Source organism: Herpailurus yagouaroundi, unplaced genomic scaffold (genome assembly GCF_014898765.1).
Source record: "Herpailurus yagouaroundi ecotype Mexico unplaced genomic scaffold, PumYag 221, whole genome shotgun sequence".
NCBI lineage: Eukaryota > Metazoa > Chordata > Mammalia > Carnivora > Felidae > Herpailurus > Herpailurus yagouaroundi.
In genome coordinates, this window is record NW_024412452.1 from 19,325,814 (window position 1) to 19,343,836 (window position 18,023).

An 18,023-nucleotide genomic window follows, 5' to 3' on the forward strand; every position below is an offset into this window, starting at 1 on the left:
TCAGTCTCTTGAGTGTGATGGCCCTTAGGGTAGTTCTGCCTCTCCCTCTCCCCCAGTATTTGCTCTCTGCTCAGGGATCTTTACTCTAGTTTTAATGAAGGGATTTCATTTGGTTGGCTATATTTTGATTGAGACTATGGTACTCTTAGAGAGATTTTCTTATTTTTTTTAGAGTTCTGTGATGTACTTTAATGTATATTTTATAGGCAGTCTAGTTGGGAGTTGCCTTTGGTATTTCTGGTTGACCATTCTGCCCAATTCCAAAGCCAATCCTTCATTTTATCATAGTGCTCATCATTATCTCTCACCTAGAAAGAACAATACATCCTATCTTGTCCCTCTTAATTTCATTTTCTCCAATTTTAATTTATCATATATATGGTTGCCAAATTGATGTATTGATGGATATGTTAGACACTTTAAATTTAAAGTACCTGGAAATAAAAGTTTGGAGCTCAGGAAAGAAAGGGAACCTAGGGATTCGTGAGTTATTGATGTAATTATCAATGTCATGAAGTGGGTAAGGTTACTGGGGAGACTAGAGTAGTTAGTATAAATAAGAGGACCATAGAACACCAACTTTATGGAGTAGGCATAGAACAAACTGGGAAAGGAGACTAAGAAAATGAAATGTCAGAAATGAGAAAACAAAGAATGGCATCTCCAAATGCAAGGAAAAAGGGAGTTTCAAGGAGGGGAAATTTTGGGGTCAGATGTGGCCAAAAGGGCACACAAGATGAGAACTTATCTTACATTTCATCATTAGAAGCTGGAAGATTACTATTGACAGAAAAGTTTCAGTGTAGTGGGATCACATGTAAAATAGCAGTGAATGTATGAACAAGTTGTACAATTTGCTACAGTCCTCTGTTTCTCATTACATCCCACCTCCACTGAATACACAAGGAATCAGTAAACTGCCTGGAACAAAAGAAATACAACTGCCTTCTGATCTTCCATAGTTAAAGGGATTCAGGCAAATACTGGAGAGGTTAGTAAGAAGGGTGAAGGAGGAGATTGGCAATAAGAGTCATTAATTTTTTGGTAGGACTTAAATTATTTTAGCTATTTTACTGATAAAATTTATGTAATCTGTTAATATTCCATATTTCTGATGTGTTGCAATTGAAATCTTTATATTTTATACTGTCATATTTCACAATATAAAATAGAGAACAGAGTACAACCTGGTTATTTACCTGCTTGTTTCTGGAGTCAGAAATTCTCACAATTATATCTCTGTAAATCTCAGCATTCAAACCAAAAAAAAAAAAAAAAAAGACCTTTCCTTCTAAAACTCTGTGCAAAGTATGTGATCATAACATGCTTTGCTTTCAGGAGCTTCAACTTTCCTGTGAAGGTAATTAATTTAAACTGTAGTTTTCATATATCTTGGGCTAAAATTAAACTTTCACTAAAAAGAATTATCAGGGGCACCTGCGTGGCTCACTCGGTTAAGCGCCCAACTTCGATTCAGGTCATGATATCACAGTTCAGGGTTCGAGCCTCGTGTCAGGCTCTGTGCTGACAGCTCAGTGCCTGGAGCCTGCTTTGAATTCTGTGTCTCCCTCTCTCTCTGCCCCTACCCTGCTTGTGCTCTCTCACTCTCTCTCTCTCAAAAATGAATAAATATTATAAAAAAATAATTATCAAAGTTATACTTTAGGAAAAGTGTATATTGTGTAAAAAGAGTAGAAAAGTCATGTTTGAAGTATTTAGAAAATACTTAAGAATACTTAGAAAAGGGGCGCCTAGGTGGCTCAATCAATCAGTAAAGCATCCAAGTTTGGCTCAGGTTATGATCTCACGGTTTGTGGGTTTGAGCTCTGAGTCAGGCTCTCTGCTGTCAGTGTGGAGTCCACTTCAGATCTTCTGTCTCCTCTGTATGCCCCTCCCCAGCTTCCTCCCTCCCTCCCTCCCTCTCTCCCTCTGTCTCTCTGTCTCTGTCTCAAAAATAAATAAGCATTAAAAAAACATACTTAGAAAATACGTTAAAATATTTAGAAACCATTTCTACTGTCATTTTCGAACAACCTAGGGTGTATATTTTCCAAAACTCACAAATATGACTTTTGTAATAATACAGCATATGGCTTCTCAACTTTTACCTATGAAACACAAAAGTATAATTATTCGGTTTGGTAATTACTGTTATCTTGCTATATTCTACATATTCCCATACTTTTCTCTTACAAAACATGATAAAGTTAAAAATTATGAGAGACTTTTTCCTAAGCAATTATTTCCCTACATTCAACAGCACCTTCTCTGGGTTATGCTTATCCTTGCAAATTGCATTGAAGGCCTCTGCAGGCTCTTTGACTAAGGCCCTTCTAAGTGCAATAACATTTCACATACAGAAAATCCCAGCAGGCAAATTCCCTACTGTTTGAAAATATTTTTCCCATCAGAAGAACAAAAAACAGTAACACATAAATACATTAAACAAGCAGCTCTCTTCTTTTATGGTTTTGTTCATAACTAACATATATATTTCTTTTCTTCATTATAGGTACCAGAGATTTGAAAAGGCATTTCTGTTAGCTGTTGACATTGGTGCTCGTGACCTGTTTATGGTGAGTCATTCCCAGAGATGATTTTGTGCCTTCAGTTCTAAGGCTGAGTAAGTTGTCAGCTTTTGTGACCATTAAAAAGGATTAGTGTCATTTGTGCCTTAGACACATGGTGAGAAAGCATTATTCCTTCTTGGCTTGCAGCTTTGCCTTCATGAAACTGGTCAATAGCCATCTAGTCTCTTTTGACTCGTTGACATTTTCTTTGCTGGGGCCCAAAGGATTTTTTATGTTTTCTAAGAATTTATAATTCTTGAACTTTTCTCCTCGTGTACCTTGATGTGAGGGGATGACACCTTTCTGTCTAATAAGCGTGTCCTTTTAATCCATTCTCTAAAGTACAGCTACAGAAGCCAGGACATAGGGCAAAATATGTACCATAGATTTTGAATGTGCTCAAGTTTGTCCCTTAGATTTTAGTGTAAAGTAACAAATTATGAATGTTCTCACTTATATTTTTAAAGTAACCACAGTGCAAAACACATCCAAGAAGTTATAAATTCATATACACTTTAGTCCTCCCATTTATTAGCTAACAGCCAGTTTCTTACAGATCCTTGTGCTCTGTATCAGGTTCTTCCAAGATCTTTTACCACAGTGTCACAGTGAGGTCAGATGAGGTGGTGTTCCTTTCCCGGTTTCCTAGCATATTCTGCTCCACAGAAAATTCATTGTTGTCAAGGAAACCAATAAAGTAAAAGCTTCTTGAAAACGAAACAAAAAAAATTCTGGAAGGGTCTTTTACCTGAATCTTCTGCACAATGAAAACATTTCTGTAGTTTAAGCTTTGATGCTTTAGGTATTAAAATGGCTTCATGACATTAGATCACTTGTCTTTGGAATGAGTTTGTTGTTTAAATTCTAACTTTGCATCATTCAGTTAAATTGTGCTTTCATTGATCGTGAAGAAATCTCTAATTCAAGAAGTTATTATTTATCATCTGTATTTTGTTTTGTCAAATTGAATTAGACATATTCATATATTGAGAGAAGGTTTTATTTGGCCAATATCTCTACATATAGACATCACAGTGTCAGAAATAACAACACTTTTTAGATTTTTTGACCCCACTATCTATCTCTACTTTCTCACCTTTACCAGAATTCACCTCAGTAAAGGTAGATTTTCTTCATATTTCTTTATTCATAAGGTTGTTTTTGAGTCTTAGTGGGGATAATGTATTGAAAGTACTTTGTAAACTGGTAAGTAATATACAGATATTATGTGTTATTATTGTTGAGACAGAGCAACTATTGTTATTACATAGCCATGTAAAAAATAATGAATACCTGAAACAGGGCTTGAATTATATGAATGTAAAAGAGAGGATATTTTGTAAGCAAAAGCAATATGATTCAGCAAGACCTTAGATTAAAACAAAATATTTTGGTTATAAGAATAAATAATACTATAATAGAAAGTAAACAATACAATAAAGAGAATAAAACTAAAAAACCAATGGACATCCTTTAAAATACCTCTCTGTGTGGGGCGCCTGGGTGGCGCAGTCGGTTAAGCGTCCGACTTTAGTCAGGTCACGATCTCGCCGTCCGTGAGTTCGAGCCCCGCGTCAGGCTCTGGGCTGATGGCTCAGAGTCTGGAGCCTGTTTCTGATTCTGTGTCTCCCTCTCTCTCTGCCCCTCCCCCGTTCATGCTCTGTCTCTCTCTGTCCCAAAAATAAATAAACGTTGAAAAAAAAAATTAAAAAATTAAAAAAAAAATACCTGTGAATATATTCATTCCCTATACTTTTTGTTTATAACTTGATTTTTTTCTTTCAACATTATGACATAGTTTTCCATATCAGTAAACATAAGTGTATGTCATTTTTTAATGTTTACGTTGTATTCCATTTTATATGTGATAACTGGCATAAAAACAGGCACACAGACCAATGGAACAGAATAAAGAGCCCAGAAATGATCCCATGCATATATGGTCAACTAGTCTTTGACCAAGAATACACAATGGGGACAAGTTAGTTTTTTCTTTTTTTTTTTTTTCTTTCTTTAATATAATTTATTGTCAAATTGGCTAACATACAGTGTGTAAAGTGTGCTCTTGGTTTTTGGAGTAGACTCCCATGGTTCATTGCTTACACACAACACACAGCGCTCATCCCAACAAGTGCCCTCCTTCATGCCCATCACCCATTTCCCTTTCTCCCACTGCCTCCACCCCCATCCACCCTTAGTTTGTTCTCTGTATTTAAGAGTCTCTTATGGTTTGCCTCCCTCCTCTCTGTTTGTAACTATTTTTTCCCCTTCCCTTCCCCTATGGTCTTCTATTAAGTTTCTCAAGATCCACATATGAGTGAAAACATATGATATCTGTTCTTCTCTGACTTGTATCACTCAGCATAATACCTTCCAGTTCTATTCACCTTGCTGCAAATGGCATGATTTCATTCTTTCTCATTGCCAAGTAGTATTCCATTGTATATATAAACCACATCTTCTTTATTCATTTGTCAGTTGATGGACATTTAGGCTCTTTCCATAATTTGGCTATTCTTGAAAGTGCTGCTATAAACATTGGGGTACATGTACCCCTATGAATCAGCATCCCTGATTCCTGTATCCCTTGGATAAATTCAATAAGTGGTGGTAGGAAAATTGGATATCCGCATGCAAAATAATGAACCTGGACTCCTATCTTACATGCCTCAGAAAAACTAAAAATGAATTGAAGACTTAAATGTAAGACCTATAACCATAAAGTCCTAGAAGAAAACATTGAGAAAAAGCTCCTTGACATTGGTCTTGGCAGTGTGAGGTTTTTATTTTTTGTGGGTTTTTTTGTTTGTTTATTTGTTTTTGTTGTTGTTTTTTTGATAAAAGACAATAAAAGCATAGGCCACAAAAGCTAAAATAAGTGACACTATGTCAAATCAAAAAGTTTCTGCACAGCAAAAGAAATAGTCAAAAAAACCCAAAAAGGCAATCTACAAATGGGAGAAAATATTTGTAAATCATATATTTGATAAGGGGTTAATATCCAAAGTATATTACAACTTCTACAACTCAATAGCAAAAAAATCAAACAATTCAATTAAAACATGAGCAAAGGACCTGAAAAGACATTTTTCCAAAGAGGACATACAGATGGCCAACAGGTACATGAAAAGGTACTCAACATCACTAATCATCAGGGAAATGCAAATCAAAACCACATTGAGATAATACCTCACACCTGTTAGGATGTCTTTTATCAAAAAAGAAATTACAAAAGTTGGCAGAGATGTGGAGAAAAGGGAACGCTTGTTCACTGTTGGTGTGAGTGTAAACTGGTGCAGCCACTATGGAAAACAATATGGAGGCTCTTTAAAAAATTAAAAATAAAACTGCCACATAACCCAGAAATCCCACTTCTGGGTAGATGCCCAAAGGAAACAAAACCAGTATCTCGAAGAAGTATCTGTACCCATGTGTACAGCAGCATTATTCAGGTAGCCAAGATGTGGAAATAACCCAAGTGTCCATTGACAGATGAAGGAAATCTTGCCATTTGCTATACCATTGACCAACCTGGAGGACTTAATGCTAAGGAAAAGAAGAGAAAGACAAATACTGTCTGGTGTCAGTTATATATGGAATCTTAAAAAGTAAATAAAAACTGGTTTCATAGAAATAGAGAGTAAAGTGGTGGTTGCTAGGGGCTGGTTAGTGCTCTTTGTGCCTTGTTTTAAAAATCTTCAAGGTCTTGGGGCGCCTGGGTGGCGCAGTCGGTTAAGCGTCCGACTTCAGCCAGGTCACGATCTCGCGGTCCGGGGGTTCGAGCCCCGCGTCAGGCTCTGGGCTGTGGAGCCTGTTTCCGATTCTGTGTCTCCCTCTCTCTCTGCCCCTCCCCCGTTCATGCTCTGTCTCTCTCTGTTCCAAAAATAAATAAACGTTGAAAAAAAATTAAAAAAAAATAAAATAAAAAAATAAAAATCTTCAAGGTCTTGAAATTTTCAAGGTCTTGAAAATTCTTTTTTCTAAAGATTTTGTTTTTAAGTAATTTCTATACCCAATATGGGCTTGAACTCACACCCCCCAGATCAAGAGTTGCATGCTCTGCTGACTGAGCCAGCCAAGCACCTCCAAAATTCTCCTTTTTATCTTCCAGAATTTGTATTATTTTAATGTTAACATTTAAACCTACAATCCACCACTATTTTTTTTAGAGGATATGGCACAAAATTAACTTCCGTCATATGTATATCCAGTTGACCTGTGACCATTGATTGACAAAATTGTACTTTGGTGCTTTACAGGGTCACCTTTGTCATAAATGAGGTTCCCACAGAAATGCATATCAAAACCATAATGAGATATAACCTCACACCAGTCAGAATGGTTAGTATCAAAGAGACAGGAAATAACAAGTGGTGGCAAGGATGTGGAGAATGTTGGTGGGAATGTAAATTGTTCACTATAGATAACAGTATGCAGATTTCTCAAAAAAATAAAAATGGAAATACCATATAATCCAGTAATTCTGCTACTGGGTATTTACCCAAAGACAATGAAAACACTGTTTGGAAAAGACACACGCACCCCTGTTTATTGCAACATTATCTACAATAGCCAAGGTGTGGAAGCAACCCAAATGCCCATCCATAGATGAATGGATAAAGATGTTATATATATATATATATATATATACAGAATGGAATAATAGCCATAAAAAAGAATGAAATCTTGCCATTTGTGACAACATGGATGGACCTAGAGGATATTATGCTACGTGAAATAAGTCAGAAAAAAACACTGTGTATTTTCACCTATATGTGGAAGCTACAAGTAAAAACAAATGAACAAATAAACACCAAAAGAAACAGAAACAGGCTCATAAATACAGAGAACAAACTGGTGGTTGTCAAAATAGAGGGGTATAGGGGGATGGGTGAAATAGGTGAAGGGGATTAAGAACTAAAAATTTTTAGTTATAAAATAAGTTAGGGAAGTGCAGCATAGGGAATATAGTAGATAATGTAATAAATTGGTATGTTGACAGATGGCAACTACACTTATTGTATGTAGTAAGCATTACATAATGTATAGATTTGTAGAACCACTATGTTGTACACCAGCAAATAATAGAATACTGCATGTCAACTATAATTCAATCAGAATAAGCCAATCAAGTGTCCTATATGTGTAGGTATATTACTAGATTCTGTCCTTGCTCCAATACTAAACTTCTTTAATTACTTTGTAAGTATTTATATCCAATAATGTAAGTCTTCCAAGTTTGTTTAAATGTGTTGTTCTTACTCTAACCTGTGATAGATGATTAAGTCATGGATTTTTTAGCTACTGTATCCTAATGTATGCATTCAAGGGTATAATCTCCATTCAACGATGGCCTTGATTGCATTCTGACAATTTTATGTGTCTGTTTTTCGTTATCATTCAGCTCAAAGTATTTCTAAACATTTCTGTTATGAATTCTTTGTCCTAGGTTTCTTACATTTCCTAATTTCAAATAATAAAACATTTTCTAGACAGACAGACAGACACACACACACACCTTAACCTATTCTGTATTACATCAACCCTTTGAAATTAGTTGAAATTCCCTTATGGCCCATTATATGGTCAATGGTAAAATTTGCATGTGCACTGAAAAAAAATGTGTAGCCTATAGTTTACAGTTGTTGAATGCAGGGTTCTATATAAAATCAAGTGTGTTAATCATGTTTTTCAGTTCTTTTAAGAACTGTTGTATTTTCTTGATATATTGAGCCTTTAACATTATGAAACATTCTTCTATTTTCTAGTAATGCTTCTTGCCTTAAAACCTACTTCATCTCAAAGTATACCTACACCAGTTTTATTTTGGTTTGTATTTGCTTCAAATCTTTTATATCCATGTTTCTTTATATTTTGAGTTGCATCTCTTATAAGCAATAAATAGTTGTATATTTTTAATCAGGGGTCACCTTTGTCTTTTAATTAGATTATTTAATTGGATTGTAAATAATATAATTGTGTTTGTCCTACCCACTTTCTTTTCTGTTTCTCCCACTTATTCTATGTCCTTTTACCTAACCATCCTTGCCCTTTTTTATGTTAACTCTATTATTCCCTTTTTTCCCTTCTATTAGCTTATTAATTACATTTTTTCCTCTAATTTTTTCTTTTGATTCCTATCCTTATGGTGAATCTTTCTGTCTTTCTGTTCTTGTTTGGGGGTCATTTGGTTTTAACTCTCTGCCTTTTTTTTTTTTTTTTTTTTTTGAAAAACCATAGCATTTTTAAAATGTAGTGATAATTTGAGGCTGTGTATGATGTTGTTTTCCTCCAGAAAGAATTTACTTTTGCTTCTAGAAGTTAGTTAGGGTAAAGGTTAAAAGATACCTTACTCCATTCTGGGATTGAGTTTGTTTGAACATGAGTTTCAGTCTAAGAGCCAATTTATTTCTACTTTATACTGAACATCAAGAGTGTAGCCCTTCAGGAGTCCCAGTTAGAAGCCTTGTCTGTTCAGCAGACCCTGAAGTATAACTTAGTAGCCTTAGCCCATTGACTCTACCTAATGTTCAATGTGGTTTCTCAACTTCTCAAACACTACTTTCTGTTAAGTTTCTCACCTTCTTGGCCACCAATTACATATTGGCAAATACTTTGAAAAGCAAAATCTGCACCAAATGTCAGGCTTACCTCTCTGGGTTTTGCTTCTGTCTAGAATCTTGGCCCTTCAAATACTCACTGTCTTGTTCTCCAATGTCTTCAAACAGAATTTTAAAAATTATTTTACCCAGCTGTTTTAGTTGTTCTCAGCAAGACTATTAGTCTGATATGTTCTCATCTGGGATAACTGGAATGAGAAGTTCTGCAGTATGTTTTTGGAAGGTGAGTGAAGTGTTAAGCTTGGCACTAGCTGTTTTTCCAATTCTGGATAACCCCCCTGCAGTGCGCTGTTATGTTTGAACTATTAATCGCTAAGAGCCTTAAATGTCACAAATTCTGCTTTAAAGCATGACATATCATCAATTTTATGCCCCAAATGGAACAAATGAAATTATATAAGATGTTGTTTATACTAGGGTTTATTGTTTAATTGTAGTAAAAGCACTAAAAAGAAAAACCTAAGTTTTTAAAATTCTAACTTATGTTCAAAAAAGTAAAAAAAGTAATTTTCAGTTCTTCAAGTTGAAGAATTATAGAAATCTTATAAGATTAATAATGCAGATCTTTCCTTTTGCTAATGAAGATATTTGTGTATGCCAGCTTAAATTTATAGTCTGTCTTGCTTGAAGGCATACCAAGTGCTTTATCAGTAACAAAATCATTACATCTCACAAAGTTAAAGGAGTTAACTTTTCTTGATCACCTGCAAAGGTGTTATACCAGATAATGCCTTATATAATGGTATAATATATTATGTCAATATGTTATATAAAACATACATTATACCACTTTATAAATTATCTTATTTAATTCTCATAATAATCCTAGACAATAGAATTATTATACCTATGTTACAGTTGCTAAAAGTAATTATAAGGACAACTGAGAATTGTGATTCAAACTAAGGTGTATTTGACTCTAAAGTTCATGCTGTTTCCATTTATACCAAACTACTTATACAAACTAAAAATTTAGAAGTTCCCCAAAGCTCAGTGATTTATGACTTGATGACTCCCTATTACTAACTTCAAAAAGCTATTCTTTTCCTTTTATTCTTTAACAAAGTTCAAAAGTTATGAGTAACACTGTTTATTGCAGAATGGCATCTGATCTATCCTGAATGATACACAGAACCCAGTTTATTTGGAATATCATTCATCTAAATTAAGAGCTCTTAGTCTGTAACAAAAGGAAGTGCACAGTGAATATGGAAAGGACCACAGAAAAATAGCACCAATTGCCTATTTCCCTATTTTCTCATTCATGTCTCCAAGAAAAAAAAAAAAAAACTCACACATTTAGTGATAGTTTTCTTAGAGACGAATGTGGTATATGCCAGACATGATATTGATAGATCTTCCAGGACTATGAGTCTGCTCTTTGAGAACCCATTTGCATCTTGGGAGACACAAAGAGTTGTATCTTAGACTGTCATTTGAACTGGATAGGTGTAATACTTTTTGAAGTGTCCATTCCCAATTTCTTGTCTTTTAAAAACCATTAGCTTCTAGGGGCACTTGGGTGACTCAGACAGTTAGGCATCCAACTTCAGCTCAGGTAATGATCTCAACAGTCTGTGAGTTCAAGCCCCAAGTGGGGCTCTGTGCTGACAGCTTGGAGTCTGGAGCCTACTTTGGAGTGTGTGTCTCCTTCTCTCTTCCCCTCCCCTGCTCATTCTCTATCTGTCTCTCAAAGGTAAGTAATTTAAAAATATTTAAAAAACAAAACAAAACACTAGCTTCTCATTGATCCCTATAGTTCAAGGTTGTTTCCTACCAAAACCCAAGCAAAAGGGAATAATTATATAGTCAATATTGGCAGAACTGTTTTAAAATATTACTGGTAAGAGAAGAGGATCTTCCACTTCCAGCTACTGGACAAACTGGTTTCAGACTTGTGCTCCCACTGTAAACCACTATAAAACTACCTAAAATATGAGACAACAGTTTTTAGGCATTGGACAATAAGTAAGCCCTGCAGGACTTTGATTCTTAAAAGAGGAGGAATATACAGATGGCCCTCTATATAATTTCCAGAACAGAGACCAGTGATGTCTCTCAGATGAAGAGCCAGGGATAAGAGTTCAGAATTCAAAGATGATAAATGATATAGAATTTATGGGGCAGGATACCAGAATGGGAAAATCTATGTGAAGAGTGGGGACCCAGAAGTCTACAAGGTGCTTACGTGGGTCCTTGATGGAAGGCTAAGCAGCAAGTATATATTAGGCCTACCAAAGAGTCACTGCTGTGAGACTGAGAGCTAAACGGAGAGCCTTCGTAATGGTGAGAGGTGCTGGAATTCTGGCTCAAAGTGAAGCAAACTCTAGAAATGCTATGCTTGAAGATGAAGAACTTATTCCAGGACTGTGTACAAAACCAGATCTGCCCTCAAAAATCACAAAACCTAACTTGACAGAATGAAAAGAATTCACCACTAATTTGATACCCTGCTAGTACAAAAATCAACATCCTTTAAAGAAAGCATGACCCAAACTACTTATAATGTGATTTTCAGCACACAATAACACATCATTAGGTGGTTAAAGAAGCAGGAAAATGTGATGTATAAATAATGAAGAGAAAAAGGAGCTAATGGTAACAGACCTGAGAGGACCCAGATGTTGAAAGGGGCAGAAAAAACTTTGGAGCAGCTGTTATAAATATGTTTAAGTATTTTAAAGGAAGAGATGAATACAATGAATATATATGGATTCTCAACAGAGACAAGGAAACTATTTTTTAAAGGGGGCAAAAGAAATTCTAGAACTGAAAAATGTGAAACCTGAAATGAAAAACTCCCTGGGTAGGCTTAGCAAAAGATTGGACAGTATAATAAAGGATCCATAGAAAGACATCAAAACAGATAAATGGAAATCATCCAGTATTAATAAAAAGAAGGAAAAATACAAAAATTAATAAAGGCTGAGTAACTTGTGAAACCCAAATCCAGTGGTCTAAAATACATGCCATTGCTGGAAAACATTAGTCTATGGATCGAAGCTCAGTGAACTCCAAATAAACAAAGCAATACTTAGGCACACTACATCTTGGCATAGCATACCCAAACTACTGAAAATCAGTGATTAAGATAAAAATCTTTTAAAAAACTCAACAACAACAACAAAAGACTTAGAAGGACCAACTAATATGAATTATAGCTTACTCCTCATCAGAAAAAATAATGCCAAAAGATAACGTAGCAACATCTTCAATGAACTGAAAAAATAACACAATACAAAATTTTATATCCAGTGATAATTACCTTAAAATGTTGGTAAAATAAAGACACTTTTGAATAAATGAAAACTGAGACAACTCAGCACCCACTCAGGAGACCTGCAGTACAAGGAAAGGTAAAGGAAGTTCTTCTGGCACAACAAATATAATATCAGACGGAAACATGGATCTACATAAAAGAATGAAGAGCTCTGACAAAGGTAAATATGGATTAGTTGTAAAAGTATTTTTTCCTCATGTAAAAATTTCTTTAAAAGATAATTGTCCAAAGCAAAATAATAATGCATTGTGGTATTTATAACATGTAGATGTGAAATGAATGACAGTAACATCATATCATGACAGGTGATAAAATGGAATCCTACCATTGTAAGGTTTATACCTTTTGCCTGAAGTGGTACAATATTAATTCTAAGTAAACTGTGCTAAGTTAACACTAGCTTAACACTTCTACTGTGCTAAGTATATTGTAGTGCCTGGAGGATTTTCTCAAAAATTTAAATAGATATGCAGCTTTAAAGAAAGTCAATAGAGGAAATTAAAAACAAACAAACAAACAAAACCTTTAAAAATAGTCAACCCCAAAGAGGGCAGGACAGGAAGGAAAATAGAAAACAAACAGCAAGATGGTATACTTAAACCTAAACATTTATAATCATATTGAATTCAAATTAATAAGATACTCCAGTTAAAATACAGATTGAATTTTTTTTAAGTCTAACTTTGTCAGACAGGATAAAAAACAAAACCTGATTATATTCTGAATAAGAGAACACTTCAGTTACTATGACACAAATACATTTAAAAAGATGTAACACTCTTACATTAAGTACCAAAGTAGACTTCAGAACAAAAGAAGTATTAGAAAACCTAAAGAGACATATTCCTGATGATAAAAGTTCAACAGAAGGACATCATTCTAAATGTTTATATACAAAATAAGTGAGTTTCAAATATATGAAGAAGCCTGGGTGGCTCAGTTGGTTAAGTGGCTGACTTCGGCTCAGGTCATGGTCTCCTGGTTCAGGAGTTCCAGCCCTGCATTTGGCTGTCTGCTGTCAGCACAGAGCCCGCTTGGAATCCTCTGCCCCCTCTCTGTCTTTGCCTCCCCTACTCGTGTGCATGCATGCTCTCTCTCTCAAAATAAATATTCAAATATATGAAGCAAAAGATAACAACCAAAAAAGAAAAGTAGACAAATGTAGTAATTCATAGGACAAGTAGTACATAAATGCATAAGGATACAGAATATATGAACCTATCCACCAACTTGACCTGACATTTTTTGAACCTATTTTCAACAACTTTAGAATGTACTTTCCTTTTAAAGCACATGAAATAGTCACTAAACATAGATTACATGCTGGTATATAAAAGAAAGCACAGTACACTTTAGAAGAGTGAAATACGACACCAAAGGAATTAAATTACAATTCAATAACTTTCATATTCTCAACAAAGCTCCCACTATTTGCACATTAAACAGTACTTCTCTAAATGTCTCATGGGTCAAAGAAGAAATAGGAGAATTTAGCAAATAATTTTTTGAATTGAATTTTATCAAAATATGTGGGATGATTATAAGTTGTATAAAATAAATTGCCATGAGTCTATACGGATACAATAAGTACAAAAGTGAATAAATCCAACTAATAAATGTAAAAGGAATGACAGAATGAGAAAAATCACAATTTGGAAGACATCATATTAATAATAGAGTAAGGCAAGAATAATTAATGGATGCTATAACCGTGAGAGAAAGTTTCCTGAGATACAGGGTATTTGTATTGTCTCAAAAAAATATTTCTTCACAAAGTATGTGTTATTTACAAAAGGAAAAAATAACTTCACAGTGGAGAAGGCTGGTAGATATCATGTTAATAAGTGATTAAAATGGTATTATCAGTAATGGAAGAAATCAAAATAAACTACCATATATACTCAATAAGAACACAACAGCCTTTCTGTGGTATTTCTGCAAAAAAAAAGTATATAACTGGCATCTAATCCTGAGGAAACATCAGGTGAACTCAAATTGAGGGACATTATAATAAGTAACCTATACTATTGAAAAAAAAATGCCAAGTTCATATGAATGAAAAGAAGACTGAAGAACTAATTTATACTGAAGGAATCTAAAGAGACCTAACAAATTCATTAAGAAATTGATCTTTGTTATATGAAGAACGTTACTGGAACAGTTGGTGCAATTTCAGTGATTAAGCTGGAATAATGTTATCAATGCTAACCTTATGATTTTGATGATTTGATTGTGTAGGTAGGAGAATGTCCTCAGTAGGAAATAAACATTAAAGTGTTCAAGAGTGTATTGGCAACTTCCTCTCAAATGATTCAGAAAGAAAAATCGTACTGTATTTGAAACTTTTCTGTAACTGAGATTGTTGAAAATTTTTTTAAAGAGAAAAAAATTGTACTGTCATGGCTCTAGACTCTTTTTGTCCATGTTGTTTCTAGGTAGAAGCTGTGCAGTGTGGGAGTCTGTTTTTGTTGGTCACAGAAATGCTGCTTTTAATTTTGTGTCTTTGGGATCTTATTCTGCTTTTGAGAAATCAGGTAACCTCTCCAACCTAATTATTACTGTGGCATAAAACTACTCATTTGCCACCCAAGATTGCTTCTCTGGTCCCATGTTGGATGGCATGAAGATGAGTTTGCCTTCTGAACATTCTCATGTTGGCATCCCTAATTACCTTGGCCATTGGCACAGGACCAGTTGGAATGTCAAGTGTGTGCCATTTGATAATGCTATAAAAAGACCTATAGCTGCTGCTCTCCAGCCATCTGTGCCTTCCCTTGGCATGACACTATTGGGTAGTTTGTCTTTCATTGGCATGATTTCTGTAGTGTGGCTTACATCTGCCACTCCTAGGCACTTGCTTGGTGATCAAGTTGACATAAAATTGCTACTTTGGCACTGTTTTTATATAGAGAAGTTTTATACCTGCTAACTTCTGAAACAAGAATTACCATTTATTACTTACAATATAATTGTAGTTTTAAATATTAGCACTATAGATGTCTCTGGCTTCTCTTGACTCAAACTTATCTATTTGGACTTCCAATTTCAAATTTTCCCAGTCAGAAGTCTTCACTCTTAAAAATTAACTTCTAAATGAAACATACCTCTTTTGTTTTAAGACACTGGATTGAATGCATATACATCAACCTCTCCCTCCTGTGCCAAATCTCTAGAAATCATGGGATATGTGTGTGTCTGTGTTTAAAATTTGTAACTGGAATTCAAAACAAGAATACATGGGGCGCCTGGGTAGCTCAGTCAGTTGAGTGACTGACTTTGGCTCACGTCATGATCTCACGGTTTGCGAGTTCGAGCCCCGCGTGGGGCTCTGTGCTGACAGCTCGGAGCCCGGAGCCTGCTTCTGATTCTGTGTCTCCCTCTCTCTCTGCCCCTCCCCCACTCATGCTCTGTCTCTCTCTGTCTCAGAAATAAATAAACATTAAAAAAAAATTAAAAAAAAAAAGAATACATGATGGACCAGAAGCTGTAAGGAACCTACTGAAAGCTGTAGAACAGACAAAATCAGATTGAAAAAGAAAGCAGAAACTTAAATGTCCAGAGGAGAAGACTGGTCCCCGAGTTGGAAAAAGCACCCAAAGTTCTCCATGCCCTTTGGAAGGAGATACTAGGAATGGGAAAAATTCTTCTGGGGTAGCAAGAGTGAATAATCAGGGGTGCAGGAGGGTGCCTGAGCAGAGAAAAATCAAAATAAATAGATATTAATTACCCCAGCTATTGTTAGAAAAGTAATTTGTAATGTTAAGAATTTAAGAATATACACAAGAAAAACAGGAATAGATGGTGTTATGGACTAAATTGTGTCCCCATGCCTTCCAAAATTCATATATTGAAGCTCTAACCCCCAATGTGACTATTTGGAGACAGGTTAAAGTTGTAACCCTAATGCAGTATGACGGTGTCTATCAAAAGAGGCAGAGTCACTGGAGATGGATGTGCACAGAGGAAAGGCCATGAGAGTTTACAGCGAGACGGTGGCTATCTGCGAGCCAAGGACAGTGGCCTCAGGAGAACCCAATCTGTCAACACCTTGATCCTGGAATTTTAGCCTCCAGAATTGTGAGAAGATACATTGCTGTTTTTGAAAGCACGCACCGCATGGTATTTTGTTATGGTAGCCCTATCAGAGTGATATAAACAGCGTAACTTCAGTACCAGTAAATAGGAAAAGTACAAGAAAGAAAATGATAAATTATTAAAAAGTAAATAGGAAATAATCAAAAGGTAATCACTAAATAGTATAGTAATAGTAACTAGTAATAGTAAATAGAAAATACAAAATAAGCTGTTAAGAATGTCTAATCAGTAGTTATAAGGTGAGTGAATTAAATTCACCTATTGAAAATCAGAGACTGTAAGATTGGATTTTTTAAATATTCAGATACAGGTTGCATATAAAAAACGCCTCCAAACCTGAAATAACTTGGGAAAGTTCAAATGGAAAAAGATATACAAATAAATGCTGCCCAAACCAAGTACCAGACAAAATATCTGTGCTTTAAAAAACTGAATAGGGGGAAGAAAAGTGAGGTACATTAAAAATATGTCCTGAAATCCTTTGATATTTCTCTTTTCAAAAGCTGGTTCCTTACCCTCTCATCCCCTCTCATCTCACTTAAGTTATAACTTCTGAAACTAAGTAGTGTAATGTGTTGTGGCTTCCTTTTTGATCCCTTTGTCTCTGAACACTTGCTCTGCAGGAAGTCAGTTGCCACGTCAGTAGGGTATTCAGGCAACCCTATTAAGAGGTCTATGCAGTGAGGTACTGATGTATCTTGTGAACAGCCTCCAGCCAAAATCCATGTCAATGAGCCACCTAGAAGTAGGTCCTTCATCCCCAAACTTTCAGATGACTGCAGCTCTGGTCAGCATCTTGACTGCAAACTCACGAGAGACCCTGAGTCAGAATCACAGTTAAGTTGTCCTATATTCCTGACCCCCAGAAATTGTGAATCACTGTTTATTGTTTTAAGCTGCTAATTTTGGGGGGTTTGTTATGCAGCAATAGATAACTAATACAAAGGGATCCTTCATAATTATATAGTTGATAAGAGAAGTAATGCATCAAGTAGATATAGCACTATGCATTTAAGTACAGGGCTCCAGATTATTTTTTTAAAGAAAAATCTTTAAGGAAAAAATGCAAAATCCAGAAATTGCAGGATATTAACACATACTTCTCAGAAAACGATATACAATGAAGGAAATAAACAGTGAGGATCTTGAGGACTTGAATAACATTAATTAGAAAATTTGAGCTAATGATATATTTAATAAACAGAATACACATTATAAACTGACAAAATCAATCACAAGTGATCATATCAAACCCTCCAAGCTTATCTCAGCAAATGCCATCTCTAAATGCATATTTTTAAATGCTCTCTTAGAGACCATATTCAAAAATCGTAATATATATGTAATAAAGGTTAAATAGACCACAAAAAGATTGTGCTGCTACAATATAACATGTCACTCAAATTTTGACAGCATCCTTCTTTTTCTTTATTTTTAAAAATCATTTTATGTTTTTTT

General features: G+C 35.1%; 1 protein-coding gene across 3 annotated transcripts in view; it reads left to right on the forward strand.

Moving 5' to 3' along the window:
• Positions 1 to 18,023, forward strand: part of WDPCP (WD repeat containing planar cell polarity effector) — a 389,996-nt gene that overhangs the window by 199,808 nt on the left and 172,165 nt on the right. For all 3 annotated transcript variants that reach the window (XR_005785465.1, XM_040458282.1, XM_040458283.1), the window contains one exon: positions 2,513 to 2,576. Coding sequence is in view for 2 of the 3 variants with exons in the window: in XM_040458282.1 (XP_040314216.1) it covers positions 2,513 to 2,576 (64 nt within the window). In the remaining variant the exon portion in view is untranslated. The remainder of the gene's footprint in view (positions 1 to 2,512; positions 2,577 to 18,023) is intronic.